Source organism: Centroberyx affinis, unplaced genomic scaffold (genome assembly GCF_046629955.1).
Source record: "Centroberyx affinis isolate AG114_WGS23_722 - 3 ecotype Tasmania unplaced genomic scaffold, CSIRO-AGI_Caff_v1 ptg003272l_1, whole genome shotgun sequence".
Classification (NCBI taxonomy): Eukaryota; Metazoa; Chordata; class Actinopteri; order Beryciformes; family Berycidae; genus Centroberyx; species Centroberyx affinis.
In genome coordinates, this window is record NW_027281291.1 from 122,501 (window position 1) to 141,833 (window position 19,333).

The window sequence follows — 19,333 nt, forward strand, 5'->3', positions numbered from 1 at the left end:
CCAACTGAGGACTCCCAGCACTAAATAGAACCATTGGTACAGCAGGGTTCGCTACAAAGGCCCGGCAGAGTGTCCTATATAAAGGAACACAATACCAACAGCTTGTTCTGTCTGAGAGACCACGCTCTGAGGACGACACGCAATAGTCTGGGCCTACGGTGGGGGTGGGTGGAGGGGGGTGTTACAGAGAGACAGGCAGAAAAAGAAAGTAAGAATGAATGAATGAATGAACGAAAGAAGACAAGGGAGAGAAAAAGACTTCACGGGTCTAATCTATTTGTGGTGCTGAGACAGAGCAGTGTGTGCTCAGCTCTTTTGGTCAGAGTGCCTGTGGGCTGAATGAACAAGACGCTACACAGATTAACATGAATGAGGACAAATACAACCCCAGTGCTGCCAAGGCAGGAATTAGCCAGGCAAAATTTGGTCAAGATTTATTCCTAACTAAGACCATGCATGTGACTTTTTGACAGAGGTTTGGCTTAATTTCAAATATGGAAAATATCATGCATAGATGAAGACAGATCAACCCAGTTAGTTCAAGGAATAGGCAATGAATTTCATAGTGTTTTCCACAATAATTATATTGTGCTATTGTATATGATGAGAAATATCAACTACTAGTGTTTATTTAGTCATAATAGATAGTAAAACTACACTGATGGTCAAAGGATGCTGAATGGAGATTTATGAGCAGCCAAGTATTCAAGGGAATGCACCCAAAGATTACACCCACCTCTTGCTCTTGGCTTTCAGAGTACACACTCCTGATATATGTCACTGGTACCAGTGACATATACAGTGTACAGTATATAGGAGGGTGGGAACACTTTATACCCACTCCTCCTCAACAATGTGCCCTCCTCCAGTTTACAGCAGTGTTCTTGAAGCTTGCTGCAACTGTTACCTCCTCTCTAACTCAACACTGACTCACTTGCATTCAATCAATAAACCAGGGAATAGAATAGAATAGAATAGAATAGAATAGAATAGAATAGAATAGAATAGAATAGAATAGAATAGAATGCAACATATGGTCGTTGTTGTTATGTTACCCTATTAGTGTGAAGCAGGGTGTTGTGAAGGGGAAAGAGTGCTCACTGTTCAGTCAACCTAACATGTGTAACTGAAACAGACAAAATATTATACAGCAGAACCCCTCCCACCCAAAAAAAAAATTTTTTCAAGAAGATGTACCCATAGAGCCACAAAAATTCACTTTGTAGCCCAAGTGTTTTATCAGGAGAGCTGACTAGCCCTATGACCTTTGACCTGGCCTAGAGGTCAAACCCAGGGGTTATGAGGGGTCAGACCAGGAAGCACAAAGCTCTAACAGTCCTCACACACACACACACTCTTTTCCTGTTTCCCCAAAGTCGCCCTTTCATCAGTAGCATAGAGGAGTGGGGGCCAAAAGAGATGGAGGTAGAGAAAGAGAACGGCAGTGTGTGTGTGTGTACGCGTGTGTGTGTGTGTGTGTGTGTGTGTGTGTCAGAGAGGGAGGGAGGGAGGGCGGCCCAATAAATATATTATGCATCAGCCAGGTGTGCTGAGGGGCACTGCTAATTGCCCCCACCACTAATGTTTAATGTACAGAACGGGATGGAGGGAGGGAAGGATGGAAGGGAGGAAAGAAGGGGGGGAGTGAAGGGGGAGAAATGCAGCAAGCTGGATGAGAGGGCAGTAGGGAAGGAGGCTAGGTGAGGGGAGAAGGAAAGGAGGATGTGGGGGAGAGAAAGAGGCCAGAAAAGAGATGAAGGGTGAAAGTGAAAAAGAGAGAGCAATGTAGGAGGAGGTAGAGATGGAGAGGAGCGGTGATATGAGAGAAGAAAGGAGAGAAGATGTATGGAAAGAAAAAGAGACTTCAACTTGGGTCGGGCAACTTCAGCCGTGGAGTTCATCCCAGGTCCAAACTGGATACCCCACGTTTTTATTAGATTTTATTTGACTTGACTCTTGTTTTTACTTTTGACATAGTGGTTCATTTTTCTCCAGCCATTTTCACTGGTACCTGAATACTAGCATATGGGCAATGGATGTTGTAACCAGAACGTAATGAAACAAAGATAATCAACAGCTGAAGATATGCTCTGACTGCTCCATGAGCAAGGTTGGCTTTAAGGAATTAATCGGTCATGGTTGTCGGCTTACTCAACCCAAGAAGAATCATGGAATCATTTATGAAAAACAAATAACGAAAAATATACAACATCAACAATTAGCTTCATCCATATAAATTAGTGTGCTGATATAGGCGCCATATGAAATAAAATGTACATTCCTGCATTCTTATCAGCTCTATCCAACATAAAATGTAAGTGGTCATGCTCCTAGTAGATCCATCTTTAACATGTAAATCCACACATTCCTATTAGTTCTTTCCAACAGAATATACAAATTTCTGCACTCCTATGTAATCACCTATGTGTCAGTTTGTCAAGAGTCACCCAGTGCATTTTTGAAATAACAATGGATTTCGGATAGGCTGAAGATTTTCTTTCAATTAAACATGAAACAAAAGAAAATAATTAAAATGTTATGCAGCCTATAAGCTATATCCAAGATAATAGGCACCACAGGACACAGCACTTAATCGAACACCCCAAACTAGAAATACTGACTGACACTGGAGGCGAACATTATAATACTCAGTGCTGAGCAGAGAAACAAGTGTAATCTCACTCACACACACACACACACACACACACACACACACACACACACACACAGAGCCATGCAGGAAACTTAGAAGGGTCCATGTCCTCTGGGACTGTCTAGTGGTGGGGGGATACGGACTTGGCAGGCTACGTCTAGTGAGTGTGTGTGTGTATGTGTGTGTATATTCACACCAGCATCATCTTTCTCTTCTTAAAAGCTGAGTCTCAGAGCATGCTCATAGCTCAGCTGGACTATGAGTGACTGTGTGTGAGTGTGAGTGTGTGTGTGTGTGTGTGTGTGTGTGTGTGTGTGTGTGTGTGTGTGTGTGTGTGTGTGAGTGAGTGAGTGAGTGAGTGACTGCGTGTGTGTGTGTCTCCAGAGTGATGGGTGTGTGTTAAGGTCCAGTGAGTTTCTAGCTGATAAACGAGGCTAGCTAAGCCGCTACAATGGCACAGTCCTGGCCCATGACGCCCTGTTCACACACACACACACACACACACACACACACACACATCAGGCTGGCCACTGATAAGGAGTTGTCGCTGGCATACACACACCTCGCCGAGGGAGCTCACCCTTTCTGGGCACACAGATGAGTTTACACGCACGCACACACACACAAACTCGCACACACACACTCATTCCCACAGAGGTGCATACTTGGAATAAAAACCCAACCAAACCCACCAAACGATGACGTTCTCCCATCCATGATTTTGGATACAACCAAAATTTCATTGTTCATTTTGGTGAAGGAATATTTCTGGATTTATTATCAACTCAAACCACTAAATATATCATTGACTACACTATTCTACCTGTGGGTTTTCCACAGGGTTTAGTTGGTAGAGGAGTTGGTTTCACATAGACACAAGACATAATGAATATTTCAGAAAAAAAAAGGAACCTCAGGTGAAACGTCTGAGAGTTTACCAGCCAATGACAACGATATCAATCAGTTTGACTGCCATTCTACTCAGTTCTATTCTTCTCTGAGTCTTCAAGAGTGCAGTAAATCGGTTCTAATTGAGCGCAGACCAACGTGAGTCCCATTACATGCAAGGCCTTGTACTGCTGGGCTCCACCAATCACCAATTATATTAGCTTGTTTTGTCCTATTAAAAACACAACTACGAAAAACTCAAATCCACCCCCTGCTGAGGAGTCAATGGAATTTGTAACAAAGCTCTCTGAGAAAGCCATTTAATGGTTCAGCAAGCCTTAATGCAAAGCCAATACAAGCTTTTATACGGGGGTAACTCAATGTGGCTCTATGTACACTGATTGCAGTATTGAGAAGAAAACAAAAAGATAAATCTAAAGTGCTGGCCACACTTACACACTAGATATACCAACAAAAACACACACACGCTCTTCAAGTAATCCAAGCCACATGTGTAGTGGCTCTGAGGTTTATAAGAGCCAGTCGCCCTATGAAAGTATCTGTGCTCTGCCAAAGGGTGACAATAAAACTACTCTAATGGCAACGCCAGATGGGGAGAGAGAGGTAGAAAGACACAGAGAAAGAGAGAGACAGGAGAGTGAGAGAAGGGAGAGCGGGAGACAGAGAGAGAGAGAGAGAGAGAGAGTGAGAGAGATAACTGGGATTAACTGTACTATACATACAGATGTGGAAACACACAGAGTACACAATCTCTCACACAGATGTGCACAACAGGGATGCACCAATACCGATACTGTTGTGAGATATTGGGATGATACCAGGCTAAAAAAATTAGATCAACGCAGGAGAATTACTCCTAAACAACTTATAGGGGATTCTAATTAGCTTTCCATCAAAGGGCGCCAAAATTGCGGCACCCACCATTTTATAATAAAAGTTATTACACATCTTCCTCTAAAAAAATAAAATTTTCAGGCACAGACTGTAGCTCATTACTTGTGTTAACAGAGCGTGGACAAAATAACAGAAACACCACATGAACTTTAAGGACTTTAACTTTGAAGTAACTGAATCAGAATTATAAAGGCTATACAGGCGCACCATATTAAGTTGAAAGCCAATTTGCAGTATATGTCAGCATTAAAAGAAGTCAGACAATCCCTTTTACATGCCAGTTTTCAAAGCAACATGAGACAACTAACAGAGATGCAAAGAGGCCAAACAGTCGGTGTTCAAATTGCAGGTGCATCAGTCACAAAAACTGCAATTTAATGTGGCTAGGGGAAAAGACTTGAAAATCAAGACAACATATGTCAAACACAGACAAATTGCGTGAGCAGAGCAAAGAGAACAGTGGTTGCAATTTGACCGACAGGGATTGAGGAACACTTTGATGAGTCATCGCTCACCCTTTTACCATAAATGCCAAAAGATGTCTACAATACCTGTAACCAACTGTTAAACTGTAGTGGTATGGGCAGCCATCTCGTTATTAGTTCTGATAATTGCTTTATGATTGCTCTTAAAAAATAAAAAAATCCAGTCCATACATGCCATAGATACCAACCATATGACTACAATCATAAAGGCAAAAGACATACCACGCTACATACATCATTTCAGATGGAGACAAGCAAAGAGTTCTCAATTATTTCCACTGAAATCTGCTTACATGTGAGAATTTGTACACAAACTGGTGGAAGGTGGTGTAAAACGAGGGGAAAACGATTGTGGGGGAAGAAGGGAGGGGTGTAGGTAGAGAGAGAGCCAGAAAAAGAGAGAGAGAGAGACAGCAAGAGATAGAGAAAGGAGGAGATCGAGTGGAAATGATGCCATTAGCCCGGAAGATCTCGGCTCAACGCTCTCCAGACAGCGAACCCAACCCACCTCTCTCTCTCTCTCTCTCTCTCTCTCTCTCTCTCTCTCTCTCTCCTCCCTCCCTCCCTCTCTAGGTCAAAGGGCTCATTTGGCTCCATTGACTATAAACAACACTCTAAACGAACCAAATAAACGCTAAAAAGTAAGTGCTCTCTCTTTTTTCCCCCCTCTCTCCCTCCCTCCTCTCCTCCGTCTCGATCCCTGTCATGTGCGCTCAACTCCCGCTTAATGTCCTGCAAATGAAGCGGATTTATTAATGTGTAATTAAGTAATAATCATCACTACATAATGCATGAGAGACTCGAGGGGCCGAGAGCTGAGAGAGGGAGAGAGAGAGAGGGAAAGAGAGAGAGAGAGAGATAGTGAGGCTGCCGGAGCGGACAGAGAAGGAGAGCTTTGCCGCCTCGCCTCGCTAAAGACACACATTAAAAACGGATTAATCCGCTGAAATAATATTTTGATAAGAGAAGAGCCGCGCTCTCTTATTTTTTCCTCCCTCCCACCCCTCCTCTTCTCTCACCCCTAGTTACACAGCCCATCATTGTACCATTAGCCTGAGTTCAATTAACTGACTGCAATTAGTCAAGTCCCCCACTGTTAACGAGGCCTAATCTGTAAAGGCTAGACTGGTCAAATAAATCCATCAGAGGAATTTACTGGTGGTGGTGGAAAAAGAAAGACTAATAATATAAAGATGAATACTGCTTGCTTTGATCGGAAATTTTGCTATAGTGCATGTCATTTGATTAAACACTTAGATTAGACATTTGATTAGGTACATATCGCTGAAGTAGTGGTAGGCCATATGGACAAAACATATCACAATATTTTCCAATATTGTCAAAATCACAAGATGGATCACGATCATTTTCATTTTGCTTTTCTAAAGCAGGGCACAAGTTTCTGAAAAGCACAACTCAAATGGTAACAGTAGAGTACTCCATTTGTTGCCTTTAGAGAAAGTATATGCCAACAATTTGAGTTTATTAAAAAGAATAACTTAACAAGGATTACCAGACCCAGTCAGCAGGTTTACAGAAGTATTTTAATTATAGTTTCAAAAAGTAAATAAGGACTGCACAATGTTACGCATGACATCAATCGTAACAATTATTACTCTGAAGTACAAATATACCTTAAATTGCTTTGTGGCAAAACATTGTAATTATATCTTTAACCTAGCCTGCCATTGCACCATTTTAAGTACAACTGTGGAATAGTGGTTACATAAAACAATTTGCAAAAATGTTGACAAAGGCTCAACCATTGTGAGCAATCTATTAAACCTTAATTTTCATCTGTTTAATAATCAGAACAATCCTTCGCCAGGTAAAACATTACAGCATTTCTTACCTCTTGCAAATGTTTGCTTTTCTTTTCACATAGAGTGCTTCTCTGAAATGACTTGGCTAGCACTGTTTTATGTTGCCTTCAAATGCTTCCTTTTCTGAGATTGGAAAAGAAATACCTTTTCCATAAGCTCCCTCCCTCCCTATCCATAAGATCGCAAGTTGTAAAAATGTGTTGTACTTTCTGGTGGAAATAAAAACTAAACGGACCCTGTAACAAAAGTGGTTTTTGTTTGCGGTAGTTTTATTTTACAAATCATGCGGCACAAAGCTACTCTGTGCTTCAGCGGCAGAATGAAGAGATAAAAATGTGCGTTATGTAACTGATGCTTTAATTAATTTATTAAAAACAAAAGTGCATGACAACTAGAAGTTCGACAAAGAGTGTAAATAATATTACGTAGCCTAATTATTTACATAGAATGACAAACAACATATAATAATGCATTACTTTTACCATCAGTTGTTGACACTCTATGCTCTCCGCCCCCTGAACGTCACATCCCGACTTTCCCAGTCATATTCACAACATTGTTGGATTGTTTTGCGCTCAACTCATAATTATGATATTTCAGACAGCACCTGAAGGCAGCATAAGTCTGTCCCTTTGGCAAGCAAAACATTAAGCCAGGAAATTTTAAGCTTTTAGGTTAGTACGATATTTACGCAGTGATTTGGGTGAAAGGTTGGGTGAAAGCAGTGAATGTCAACTGCAATAGCTAAAATTATGAATGGAAATTATGTGCAGGTCGTACGCCCGTATGTCCACAATCTACCTGATAAGGCATATCATGATAAAATTTTTACCAATGACAATGCAAGATCGTCATATCACCCATTCCTACTATGAAGTTCACGTTATGAGAGGAATATGATCCTTTCCGTATTCTAGGCCAAAGCCTCTTCAGTCTGTTCAGACCTAACACAGGAGATGGGTGAGCAGGGACTTTGTGCTGTTTTGTTGTTGTGTTGGCATGCCTGGCTTGTCAGTAAGTCAGTAAGCCAGCCAGCCAGTCAGAGTTGGGTGAGCAGGTGAAAGACAGAGGAACATGAAAACACAGATAATCCCCTAGCGATGCTCACCTCGTCCTGGCCTCCATCCCTCCCTCCCTCCTTCCCTCCCTCCCTCCCTCTGCCCGCTCGCCTGCTGTGTGCCACTCCGCTGCCCTAGCCACCTCTCCTCTCTCTACCCTTTGCCCTTCTCCCCCCCTTTCTCCTTCTCCATCTCTATCTCTCTCTCCTCTATCCCCTTCTCCTTCTTCACCCAATGCCAGGCCTTGCCAAGCTGTCAGTGGGGCAAGGTGTGAAGGGGAGATAGCAACACGGGTGCGCACACACACGCACACACTCAAACACACACACTCACACAAAAACACATGGTAGTTATGCAAGCTAGACTAGGCTATCTGGGGCTGTGGTACCTTTGCTGCACACACACACACGTGCACACACACACACACACACACAGTGGTAGTTGTTCGCCTCAGCTTTGCTCCGCTCTGCTTCGCTTGGCTGCCTGACTAAAGCTAAGCTCTGGTTATCCAGGCTGCTGAGACCAGGCTGCCTTGCTGACACACACTCATACTCACAGACACACACGGTGTGTGTAGACATACACAATGCATGCATGCCCATGATGAAACACAAATATAAGAATGTAGATCTTGCAGGCATAAGCATGTACACACACACACACTGACAGAGCAATGACAGAGGCAGAGCGGTAGAAGACAGTCTCACTGGTCCACAGCTGCTGGTTTGCACATTGACAAACTGCACCAAGCATCTGTAACACTACAGCAGGGGGCAACTACAACCACATTCAACCACATCTTAGACATACTGTTTCTTAAACGGAAATCAACTACATATTTTGTAGCATACCACTCTACTGAAAACACAGTCTAAGCTATGGCCAGCCATCACCTTGTTCAAATTTAACAAGGGCGATGGTGGGGAGCTTAAGTATTGTTTTCTCTCTATTTCACCTGCACAGGCACATAGAACGATGTTGTTGTCAGCATGATGTAAGACATATAACCAGCGTAGCTTGTCACACAGGGAGAAACACGGAGATAAGAGGTACATGTCCATTCACGGTCCTGTTAGATGAGCACAAATCAGCAAATACTGGCATTACTAATTTATCAACCCATCTGTAGAATAGACATGTTGCCACTGTCTACATATATCAACATATGGCAAAAGGTCAGATTCAGTCAGAGTCTAACCCATGACCACACAAGTACAAGGTATGTGTCTTAGCCCCGTCTCAAGGATTCTTGACAGATTGAATAAAAGAAGGGGAGATGCACGCTAGAACTTGTTAAAATTCGGGCCATTCCCTTTCAGTGGCCCTCAAATTACCCCTTCACAAGGACACAATGTTCATTCAGTGTGTCTTGTATCGTTATCGGCTGCAACGGCTTTTTCTATTGACAGCACTTGTGAGGAGCTTGTTCAATGTCAAGTCGAATTCCTTGTACTTGTAAATAAAGATGGGCTGTGTTTCTCAACTGAAACCAAAACCGCTAGCCTTAGATTCCTAAAGAGAGTGAGAGCTTGGCTGTGGCGTCTCTCACACAAATATATTTACACTCGGACTCAAATTCAAATCACATTTCCCTCTCTACAACAGCCTTGTTGGCCTGTATCGGACTGTGATGATGTGGTTTTAATCCAGCTCTTGCCTCACTGACGAACAATTAATTCTCCAACTTGTGTAAATCCAGTTTTTCCCAATACATATCCCATCACCATATCAGACATGCCCACCACAAACAGATTCTCCAAACTGACAAATAACACATACTGCCAGTGTTTCTCGTGTAGCATGAACACGGCCTTTTCCACCACTGACAACGAATCCCACCCCAGCTCACAAGTCACAGGCTTAGCCACAGAACCTGTGGGAAAAGCCGAAATCATCCTATGAAAATCATGCTGCTAATCAAACTAATCTCCCGGTTTGAATCATTATCAGAAAGCTGTTTGTTTCCCAGCTAATCACACAGAGGGAAAGCCTATATGTTGGAGGAAATGGGGGAGGGGGTGGCGATGGTTGTGAGGACCACATGGTCGGCCCGTCTCGTTGCCCATCTGGGTCCCATAAAGGAAACGTGGGGGCCAAGGCCACCACATGCCCACATGCATGATGCCCGCTCAGCCATGCAATGCAATGAATATCTTTTTATGGTAATGGGGGAATAGAGACCTCCTCTAGTAAAAATAATGCTGTTTTTAGAATCAGAATTAAAAAATAAATAAATAAATAAATTCAGACTTTTCTTTAGGCTATTTTGTAGAAAATTAATTCCTCAATCCTGAAATGGGACATGTGTGCCCAACCTTGCAGTGCTGTGTCTTGTTAAGTTAGAGAGAGGGGACCAGGAAATCCTCAGAACAGAATACTAGGCATTTTTAAAGAAGGGAAAATGTCCAATAGAAATATCCTAAACTCTCAGATAAAATACATGCATGTTCAGCCATGCACTGCCAACGCCTCCCTTTGGGTATGGGGGATTACAAACTCTAGAGAGAAAGTGAGGTTTAAAAGTTAAACAAATTTTCAATCATGATTTTTTGTTTTAAAAAAATGCATGATTTAAAGAATAATGCAAGCACCAAGTAACCTGCTTTTCGGGGTCAAACAGTCAAATTTCGTTCCCCAGAAGCAGAGGGCAGTTTATGACAACTGCATTCATCAAAACGTGTGAATAATCCACCATTACAGGGGCTCATTATTATGGTCAAAACAAGTTGAGGGGGTAATTAATTCATTAAAGGAAAAAACACAACCCATGCACTGTCAGAAAAAAAGGTACACCAGTATACCTTTTTGCTAATTGAAAACAATTAGTGGACCAGTAGACCGCAAAATTAAACTGTACCCCTTTTGAACCGTTTTTCTGACAGTGTAATGACCAATTGCAAACAATTAGTGGTCCATTAGCTATACAGCAAAATTCAACTGTAGCCTACCTTTTTTTTTTTGAAATCATTATTGTATCTTTTTTCTGACAGTGTGGAGACTAATTGCAAACAATTAGTGGACCAGTGGACAGTAAAATTTAGCTACCATACTAATTGTTAATGTAGGAGAGAGCTGATTTTTCCTGGTTGTGTTTAATTAAACTAACCACTGTCTGGTTGGCAACCCGTTGAAAAAATAAATAAAATAAAATTCACACAAGGCGCCAGAGTTGGCCATGAAATCTTATTGGTCGTGTTGGCTTCTTAGCCCACTCCTGAGTAAAGTCTCCCGGTCTGTCCGTTCACAGGAGATACAAAATAAACAGTCTCTTACCTTTAACGGAGCGCGGTTTGGCCTGTTTTCGTCTCGACATCTCTGGTCTCAGACTGTTTCTTTCTTTTTTTCTTTTTTAATCTATTCTCTAATTGTTTTGTTCCGTTCCGTGTTTTCAGCTAACCATACAGGCGGACACAGTCGGGTTATCTTTCCTCCTCCTCCACTTCGCTGCTGCTTCTTCGCCTGTTGCAATGCGGCAGCTTGAGTCTCTGTGTGGGAAACGGCAGTTAGTCCAACGACAACAAACCAAACACCGAGAGACAAGCCGGTTGGAAGCGACGCTCGGGTCCTCTGCTGCAATTTCAACTCCAACGGTCGCTCGGCTTCGCGCAACCTGTAGAATAAACGGAACAACTTCCCGTTTATGTCCTCCTTCTTCTTCTCCGTTAGAGCGTGCCGCGACGCCGACAGCCTCTTTTCTTGGTCCTTGACGTTTCCCCGCACGCGCTTTGCCTTCCCCGGTACAGAGCCGCCGTCCGCTTCCGAGTTCCAGCACCGGCGGACCGCGGCGCGAGCTGCCAGCCACGCGCGCGGCAAAACACCTGAGCAGGTCGGCGAGGTAGTGAGGAAAAGTGACAGCAGCACCGTCCGAGTGCGTGGTGGTGCTGCTACAGCGGTACGTGACGGTCCCGGTGATGAGAGGCGATGGAGAAATTCTTTTGAAACGGGCTTGAAATGCGGCTTCTTCCCCGCGCTCCTCGCGTCTTCGTCGGGGCTTTTTTTTGTTGGAGCAGTTTATCGCAACTATTTTCAGTCTGGGGCTTTTTCCTCCCCTTCAGGAAAACGGCACCGACCCGAACCGACCAGCCTCCCGTGTTCCGTCCCGCTATTCTACACTAGGCAGTGGTGGTGGTGGTCTGGTGGCATGGACATAGCGATCTTCCCCCTGCATCTCCACCCCGAGGGGAATACTGTTTTTACTAGCCCCGCTTTCTTTTTGTTAATATTTCCCAATGCCCCACCGGCGGTATTAATATCAGCCTAATATTTCTCCTAGTCTAACCCTTCGCTAGCCTCTGTCTCCCTGCTTTTTCTTTGTCCTGACTCTGGCTACCAGTCTCCCTCCTCCTCCTCTGCTTGCCTCTGCTGGCGGGGCTGCGGCGCAGACACACATAATAAAGCCAAGGCAGGCAGTGCTTGGCTGGAAATGTAGCCGCGTCCCAGCAGGGGGATGTGAGAGAAGGGTCCCGGCGGGGGAGCGCTCTGATCCCGCAGGGAGCAGCTCGGCACAGCCCGGGTTGGCTGAGGCAGAGAGGCAGGAGAGAGGCAGGCAGGGCTGACAGAGAGAGAGAGAGGGGAGAGAGGGGGAGAGTTAGGCAACAGCGCCCAGCTGTGGCCGAGCGGCGCAACTGCAACTGGGACTCGGAGAATACGGATGGAGGGGGACGGAGGGAAAATGTGGAGTTGGATTGAAGTGGAAAGATGGATGAGTATAGCTGTAAAGTTAAAGATGTAATGAGTAAGCTGCCCTATTATAGCACATAATATATCTGTGGAGGTGGGGGTGATAGGGTTGTTGATCAATACCAATGACTCAATGATTTCTGGTTATCAGAAACCAGCCAGTGCCACATTTTCAACTGTTCAACGATAGAGGATGGTGCTACAACCAGGTGATCAGAGTCAAGATTTTTCCTTCTCAAGCCAAAAAAGCAAATGACAAAGCAGTATTTTGCATTGTGATATATTATCTTTTTACTAGACGTCTCTGTCAGATCTCTAATAGCTGGGCTACTCATCTCTTGTGGCTTTATTATTTAGATCAACTACAGGCCACCATAAGCTTTGCCAGAGACCTGTCCATGTTGTTGCAATTCCTTGGTCACTGATAGAGGTCAATAGAAGTCAAAGATTACTTAATTCCCATTTGAAAGCATGGGTGACACCCTAGACTAATTGAGACCAAATTGGACCTTGTCGTTTTAACACTATGAGAGCTAAACCATCAAGCAGAAATTGCCAGAAATGTATTTATAAGTCATATATAAAAAACAAATTCACATCACAGGAGCCTTCAGGACCAATGTTCCCTGTAACCTGTGTGCATTTGGTGATCTAGGCTGCATCTAATAATTTATCACATAATGTCTTGTCAATATTTTGCCATTGCTCCATTTGTCCCCATGTTAAGTCGGTTTCAAAGTTGTGGTGACAAATTATATTAGATGCAGGCATTTTGCCGTACCTTAGGGACATTATGGCCTGACTCATAAGTTTAGTCCCACCCATTCGCCATGCAGACCTGATTTGAAAAGTATTAGTGTATATACAGTAGTCTAGTCCAGGACCTCAGGAGAAGACTTGAGACTGGAAGAGCGACGCAGAGCTCACAGGAAACAATGGAGTGGATTCACCCTGTAACGGTCTGTTCACAAGATTTGCGCACAATATTGGGATGACTTGAGATTTTCTGTCTTGAAATGCTCCCGGTTTCTGGAGGGTTTATTATTTCACTCTGTTCAGTTGCGGCAGATTAATTTCCTTACAGCAGTTTTTGACAGGATTAGTCTAAGCCTATTCATTTAGGCCGAGCAGAACCTATCCGCGCGTAATGGACATTTTCCACAATTTGGATGGAGAACACATGAAATGTCTGTCTTAATATACGGGCGTGCGCGTAGGAGAACACAGACCCTTGTGTTACAGTGATGCGCTATCAAAAGGTTTAAACTCTTTTAATGTCTGCTGAGCCTTTTCTCTCTTCAAAAATGCCCCTGTGCTCTCCATTGCCTTTTTCTATGCTGCATTGGATATGCCACTCCAAGAAAAGCCAGGGTGTTTTTTTTTCTAAACCTTTTTTTTTTCCTCCAAACTTTTTTCACATTAGAGGTCACTTCCTGTCACAGTGAAAATGAACCGTTAGCCTTATAAACATAATTCAATTAGCCACAGAAGTGTGTGTGTGTGTGTGTGTGTGTGTGTGTGTGTGTGTGTGTGTGTGTTTGGGTCTCTTCTTCAAAGCTCCTTTATTTCCAGTAAAGAAAAGGGCGACATGTCTGCGAACAATATGAAGCAGACAAAGAGGAAAAAATGAAAATCACTGGGTGCTTTGTTCTTCGCTCTCTGCTCCAACTGAGCGCTCTCTGACCGCAGCTGAGCTTTTCCATGTTTCTCTCTTTCCCTCTCCCTCTCCCTCTCTCTCTCCCTGGCTTTCCCTCCTCTCCTCTCTCTGGTTGTCATGGATAACTGGGTAACGTGGAGCTCCCCGCGCTGACCAGCAGGACTGCTGCCCTCCGCATATTGAGCCTCCCTGCCCCCCACCCCACCCCGGCCCCCCCACGGAGAGACAGAGCGGCCTTTAAGATTGACCCCCCACCGGGGTTTTTTGGGGGGGCCCCTCTTGTCTCTGTGCCCCTCCCTCGCCTCGCCCCCTCCCTACGCTCCTCTCTCCCTCCGCCTCACCCTCCAGCCTTCACCTCTCTCCCTCCCTATGAAATGAGTGCACGCCAGGAGACCTGCGTGTGCATTTGTGTGTGTGTGTATGTGTGTGTGTGTGTGTGTGTGTGTGTGAGCGTGCGTGCATGGCTCCCCCAGTGTGATTGCCGCTGGCATGGAGGGGCAAAAACCCCCCCGCTCAGTGGTTGGTCCCCCTCAACCCCTGTTCCCCCTCCTCGTTTGTGCCGGTAAATACAAAGAGTGGGAAAAAAGCCCACATTACAAGCTCCTTAAGGGTCAAGGACAGGGCCGGGTTTGAATAGCTTCTAAGAGTCGTATTGTTGAATCACATAGCTAGCGATTACACCCTCTGTCATCTCCGCGCGGATTTGGCTTTTTTATACGCAGAACAAGGGAACATCAAGTCGCAGCTACTGAATAAGTCGGCCAACAGACATGTGGTGGGAATTGATACAGACAGGGCATCAATGGAATAAACCGGGGACAGATGTAGAATTATGGCCCCAAAAATGGGGATTTGGCTTTGAGATTTCATACCTTAACAGCAGTCGATTATACAGTGGAAGGGACTGTGAGAGCATGAAACGGCTCAGATTGTGACCAAGAACATTTAAGGTGCCAGAAGTGGGACTTTTTTGTAAATATATGCTGGGAATAGTTGTGATAAGACTGTCTCATTAGAAACAGTATCTTGCTTCAGTCACAACATGCATGAGTTTCAGTTACTCATCCATATTGTTATGTCTGATGAAGCTACCAGGTCCTAACTAAACTAACTTTTTTTTACCAAACACACTGATTTGATAAAGTCAACAGCTCAGAGACAATAATGAGCAGCTTGGTTCTGGTCGGTTTTATTCAGCACACACACGCTTTGTGAATGAGACATTCTCACTCTTGATAATGTTTGGCTGTGTTACTCTCCCTCACGGACAAACTGGACAGTGATTCCTCTGCTGTTACTGTTTACCCGCCCGTCAGCGAGCATTGAGCAGAACACAATTGAGCGACACGATAGATCAAATCCCTCTCGGCCGCACCTCACTGTGAGCAAGGTCTCGCTCGCTAGGCTAAAGATGAAAATCCCATCGATCTAAGTGTGCGAAAGCCTTTTCATTCACCAACTCTATTTCATTAGGAATGATTGCTACATTTACAGACATCAGGGCTTTGCAATACAGGGTGACGCACACGCGTAAACACACGTGAACACCCATGTTAAACACACAATTACAATCTGAGCGTGCCGAGTGCAGAGTCGGGGTCACACACTGCCGAAAGCTGACTGCAGGGTCTCCCCGTCAATATCAACGTCCGCAAAATTATACACACACAGCGAGAAGAGTAATCCTGGAAAACCGATGCGAAATAGCTCCGTGCATTTACTGAATCACTTCTCACACACACACACACACACAAACTCTCTGCACACTCTCCCTCATAACAGCCTGTCCATCTCCTGCATATCTAGGCCTGGTATTCCTGAGGTGGTGAGGTAGAGCAGTCTATTCTCCAAGCCCTCACAAAGCGCTCCTAAACATCGGTCCATTGTGCTGCTCGCTGCCTGCCACTAGCGACTAGAGTTCATGTTATATTTATGTAGCCTAAAGCACATTCTCTCCCTATCTTCCTTTTTTCTCTCTCTCTCTCTCTCCCTCTCTGTCTCCCCCCCCATCTCTCTCTCTCTCTCTCCCTCTCCCTCTCCCTCTCTCCCTGTCTTCTGTTGTGCTGAACTCTCGCCAGCCCCACTAGGTCTCCCCTCTGCAGACAACAATGTTCCATCTCGCTGCTTTTGCCCTAGATATCGGCTATTTTTATAAGAAATAATTAGACACATAACTGATTTAAATACTGCAAAGCCACACTCTTTTGTCTCCACTTAACGTGAGCTGGGTGCACAATGCCAAAGGTGTAGTGTGTGTGTCTGTGTGTGTGTGTGTGTGTGTGTGTGTGTGTGTGCGCATACATCAGCATGCATCCATGAGACATGTTGAACCTCTGCATTATTTGAATCTTATGTGAATTTTAATTTAATTTGGTGCATTCAAATGAAGCATTCATTGTGTGTGTGTGTGTGTGTGCTGTGTGGGTGGGTGCATGTGGTGTGTGTGTGTGTGTGTAAGCTGCATTCATTATCTGATCCAAAGGTGAGAACTAGGGAAAACATTTGGCCTGGGGGTACATCTTAATAAATATTCAGTACAGAGAGAGGGAAAAGATCAAAATTATTTTTAATATTTGTTTTGAGCAGTTGTTAAGCCCGTTCTCCTATACTCAGTCTCATTTGCCAACTGCAAGGTCTTTGCGGAGATATTAGTGTGTGTGTGTGTGTGTGTGTGTGTGTGTGTGTGTGTGTGCGTGCGTGCGTGCGTGCGTGCGTGTGTGTGTGTGTGTGTGTGGAGGCCGACTGCCACAGGGATCCCAGCTGTCTGAAGTCACTCAGGAAAAGAAAACATGATGGTAATGATGTAGATGATGATGATGATGATGATGATGATGACTATGGTAATTATGATTTTGATGATGACCGTGATTTGATTTTGACGATCGTTATCTTTGAGCTGATCGTTGCTATCGTTTGGATGATGATTATGCTCGTGATCACCATAATTATGATTTTGACGATGATGACGATGACACTGATTATAATGATGATGATGATGATGGTGATGCCATGATGATAAATCTTATGTAGACGAAGGACGTTGGCAAATTGGGGAACGGCTGTTTTAGACGTGATGTTTGTGTTAAAATGGTAGAAGGCCCCTTTGGTTAGTTGGGTAAAAAGGGGTTCAGGGTTGCAGATGAATAAATGAAACTGAGGGCTTCACTTGCATAACCAAGTTCCCTTAATTTGTCTTTGCAGGTCCATTCAGAGTCTATCTGCACATACGCTGCACATTCTGTGGCTCATTGGGATTCATCAACACGTCTGTGGCTGTCACATTCATGCTCAACATATGGCCAAGACAAGACCGGGTTACTTTTAGATTGGTTGTGACAACTTGTGTAGTTTGTGCCACACAAGCATGGAGGTGTCCTCTACACCTGCTGATCAAGAGGCTTTTACAGTAGAATAAACTGAATTTAATAATAATGGAATTCGCTGGTTGCTTTCCCCCCCCCACAGGGAGGTCAAAGGTCAGGGTCAGATACAGAGCAGCAGCCTGCAGCTGGTAGGGATTCAGTGTGTTGCTCTTTGCTAGGGCAGATGTTTGCCAACAAGGGGCTCGAACCCGGTCCTGTGGTTGAAGGACAGCCTCTCTATTTGAAAATGACCTATTAGGCAAATGTAGTAAAATTACAGAAAATTATTTATTTGGTGAAATCATACAAAAATGGTGATACTTCATATTACACTAAAAAGTACAGTTAGCAGTTCTTATGTACTAAATAGATGGGACACGGTCTGAATTCGAGCTGGGGTCAACTCACATGAAACTCAAACAGTTTCACTGTAAAAAGAAAATGCAATTTGTTTGCCTATAGTAAAACATTTATTCTCAGTTATTTTACTAGTGTGGATACAGCAGTCCTCTCATGCCAAAAGGGACAGGGCCTCTGTGCGTTTAATGGATGCTATCAACATATACGGCATACCAAAATTCAAGACAATGCTGTGTCTGGGAAAAAAAAAAAAAAACGAAGCCAGACGGCTGGTTAAACTATTGTTCACTAAAGAGTCTGTTGAATTCACTGGTTCCACGCAAAGGAATTACAAGTCCAATTCTTTGTGTGTGTGACAGAAAAAGAGAGAAAACATACACATACACACACACACGTCCATATTCCTGTGTGTGTATCTCCATCTCTCAGGGTCCTGCCTGCCTCAGTCAGAGTGAAAGGGTTGTGTAATAAGAAAAAAAATACAGTGGCAATGTGACAACACTCCAGCAAAAACCAAAAAGGCTTCTATTTTCTTTCTCTCTTTCTTTCTTCCTGTTCTCCTTTCTCATCGAGCGCTTGGCTCTAACAATGCCGCGTCTCCCCCGACGATCTCTCTCTGCAGGGAACCCACCCCCTTCTTCCTAATTTCCCTCCACCCGTAATAGAAAAGAGCCACGTTAAAGAGCGTCATTAGTGCCAGGCCGTTTTTTTGTTTTCTTAGTCTCGGAAGAAAGAAGAAGTGTTATCTGTGGCGGACAAACTTAACCCAATTAAGATCTGGTGGGGCGCAGGGGCTTGGCTCGGGACTCAGCTGGGGCTGCCAGCCTGCCAGCTAGGCACCCAGCCAGCCAGTCAGCCAACCAGCCAGGCAGCCAGGCATCCAGCCAGCCAGGAAGCCAACCAGCCAGGCATCCAGCCAGCCAATCAGCCAACCAGCCAGCCAGCCAGCCAGCCAGCCAATCAGCCAACCAGCCAGCCAGCCAGCCAGCCAGCCAGTCAGCCAACCAGCCAGGCATCCAGCCAGCCAGTCAGCCAGCCAGCCAGCCAATCGGCCAACCAACCAGCCAGCCAGTCAGTCAGCCAACCAGCCAGGCAGCCAGTCAGCCAACCAGCCAGGAAGCCAACCAGCCAGGAAGCCAACCAGCCAGCCAGCCAGGCACCCAGCAGGCCAGGAAGCCAACCAACCAGCCAGCCAGGTACCCAGCCAAGCACCCAGCCATTCAGCCAACCAGGCAGGCAACCAGCCAGCCACACACTCAGTCAGTCAGCAAGCCAGGCAGCCAACCAGTCAGGCTGGTAACTAGCCAACCAGCCAGCCAACCACCCACTCAGTCAGGTAAACAGCCAGACAGGCAACCAGCCAGCCAGGCAGGCAACCAGCCAGCCACCCACTCAGCCAGGCATCCAGTCAGGCAGGTAACTAGCCAGGCAGGAAACCCACCAAACAGCCCC

The 19,333-nt window shown here is 44.8% G+C and overlaps 1 protein-coding gene across 1 annotated transcript in view; it reads right to left on the reverse strand.

The window, feature by feature from the left end:
• Nucleotides 1-11,335, reverse strand: part of LOC139660315 (zinc finger protein 423-like) — a gene marked incomplete at its 3' end in the record, with an annotated part of 90,112 nt that extends 78,777 nt beyond the window's left edge. The window contains exon 1 of the mRNA XM_071538425.1: nt 11,096-11,335. Within this exon, the coding sequence (XP_071394526.1) occupies nt 11,096-11,135 (40 nt within the window). The remainder of the gene's footprint in view (nt 1-11,095) is intronic.
• Between the last annotated feature and the right edge of the window lie 7,998 nt (nt 11,336-19,333).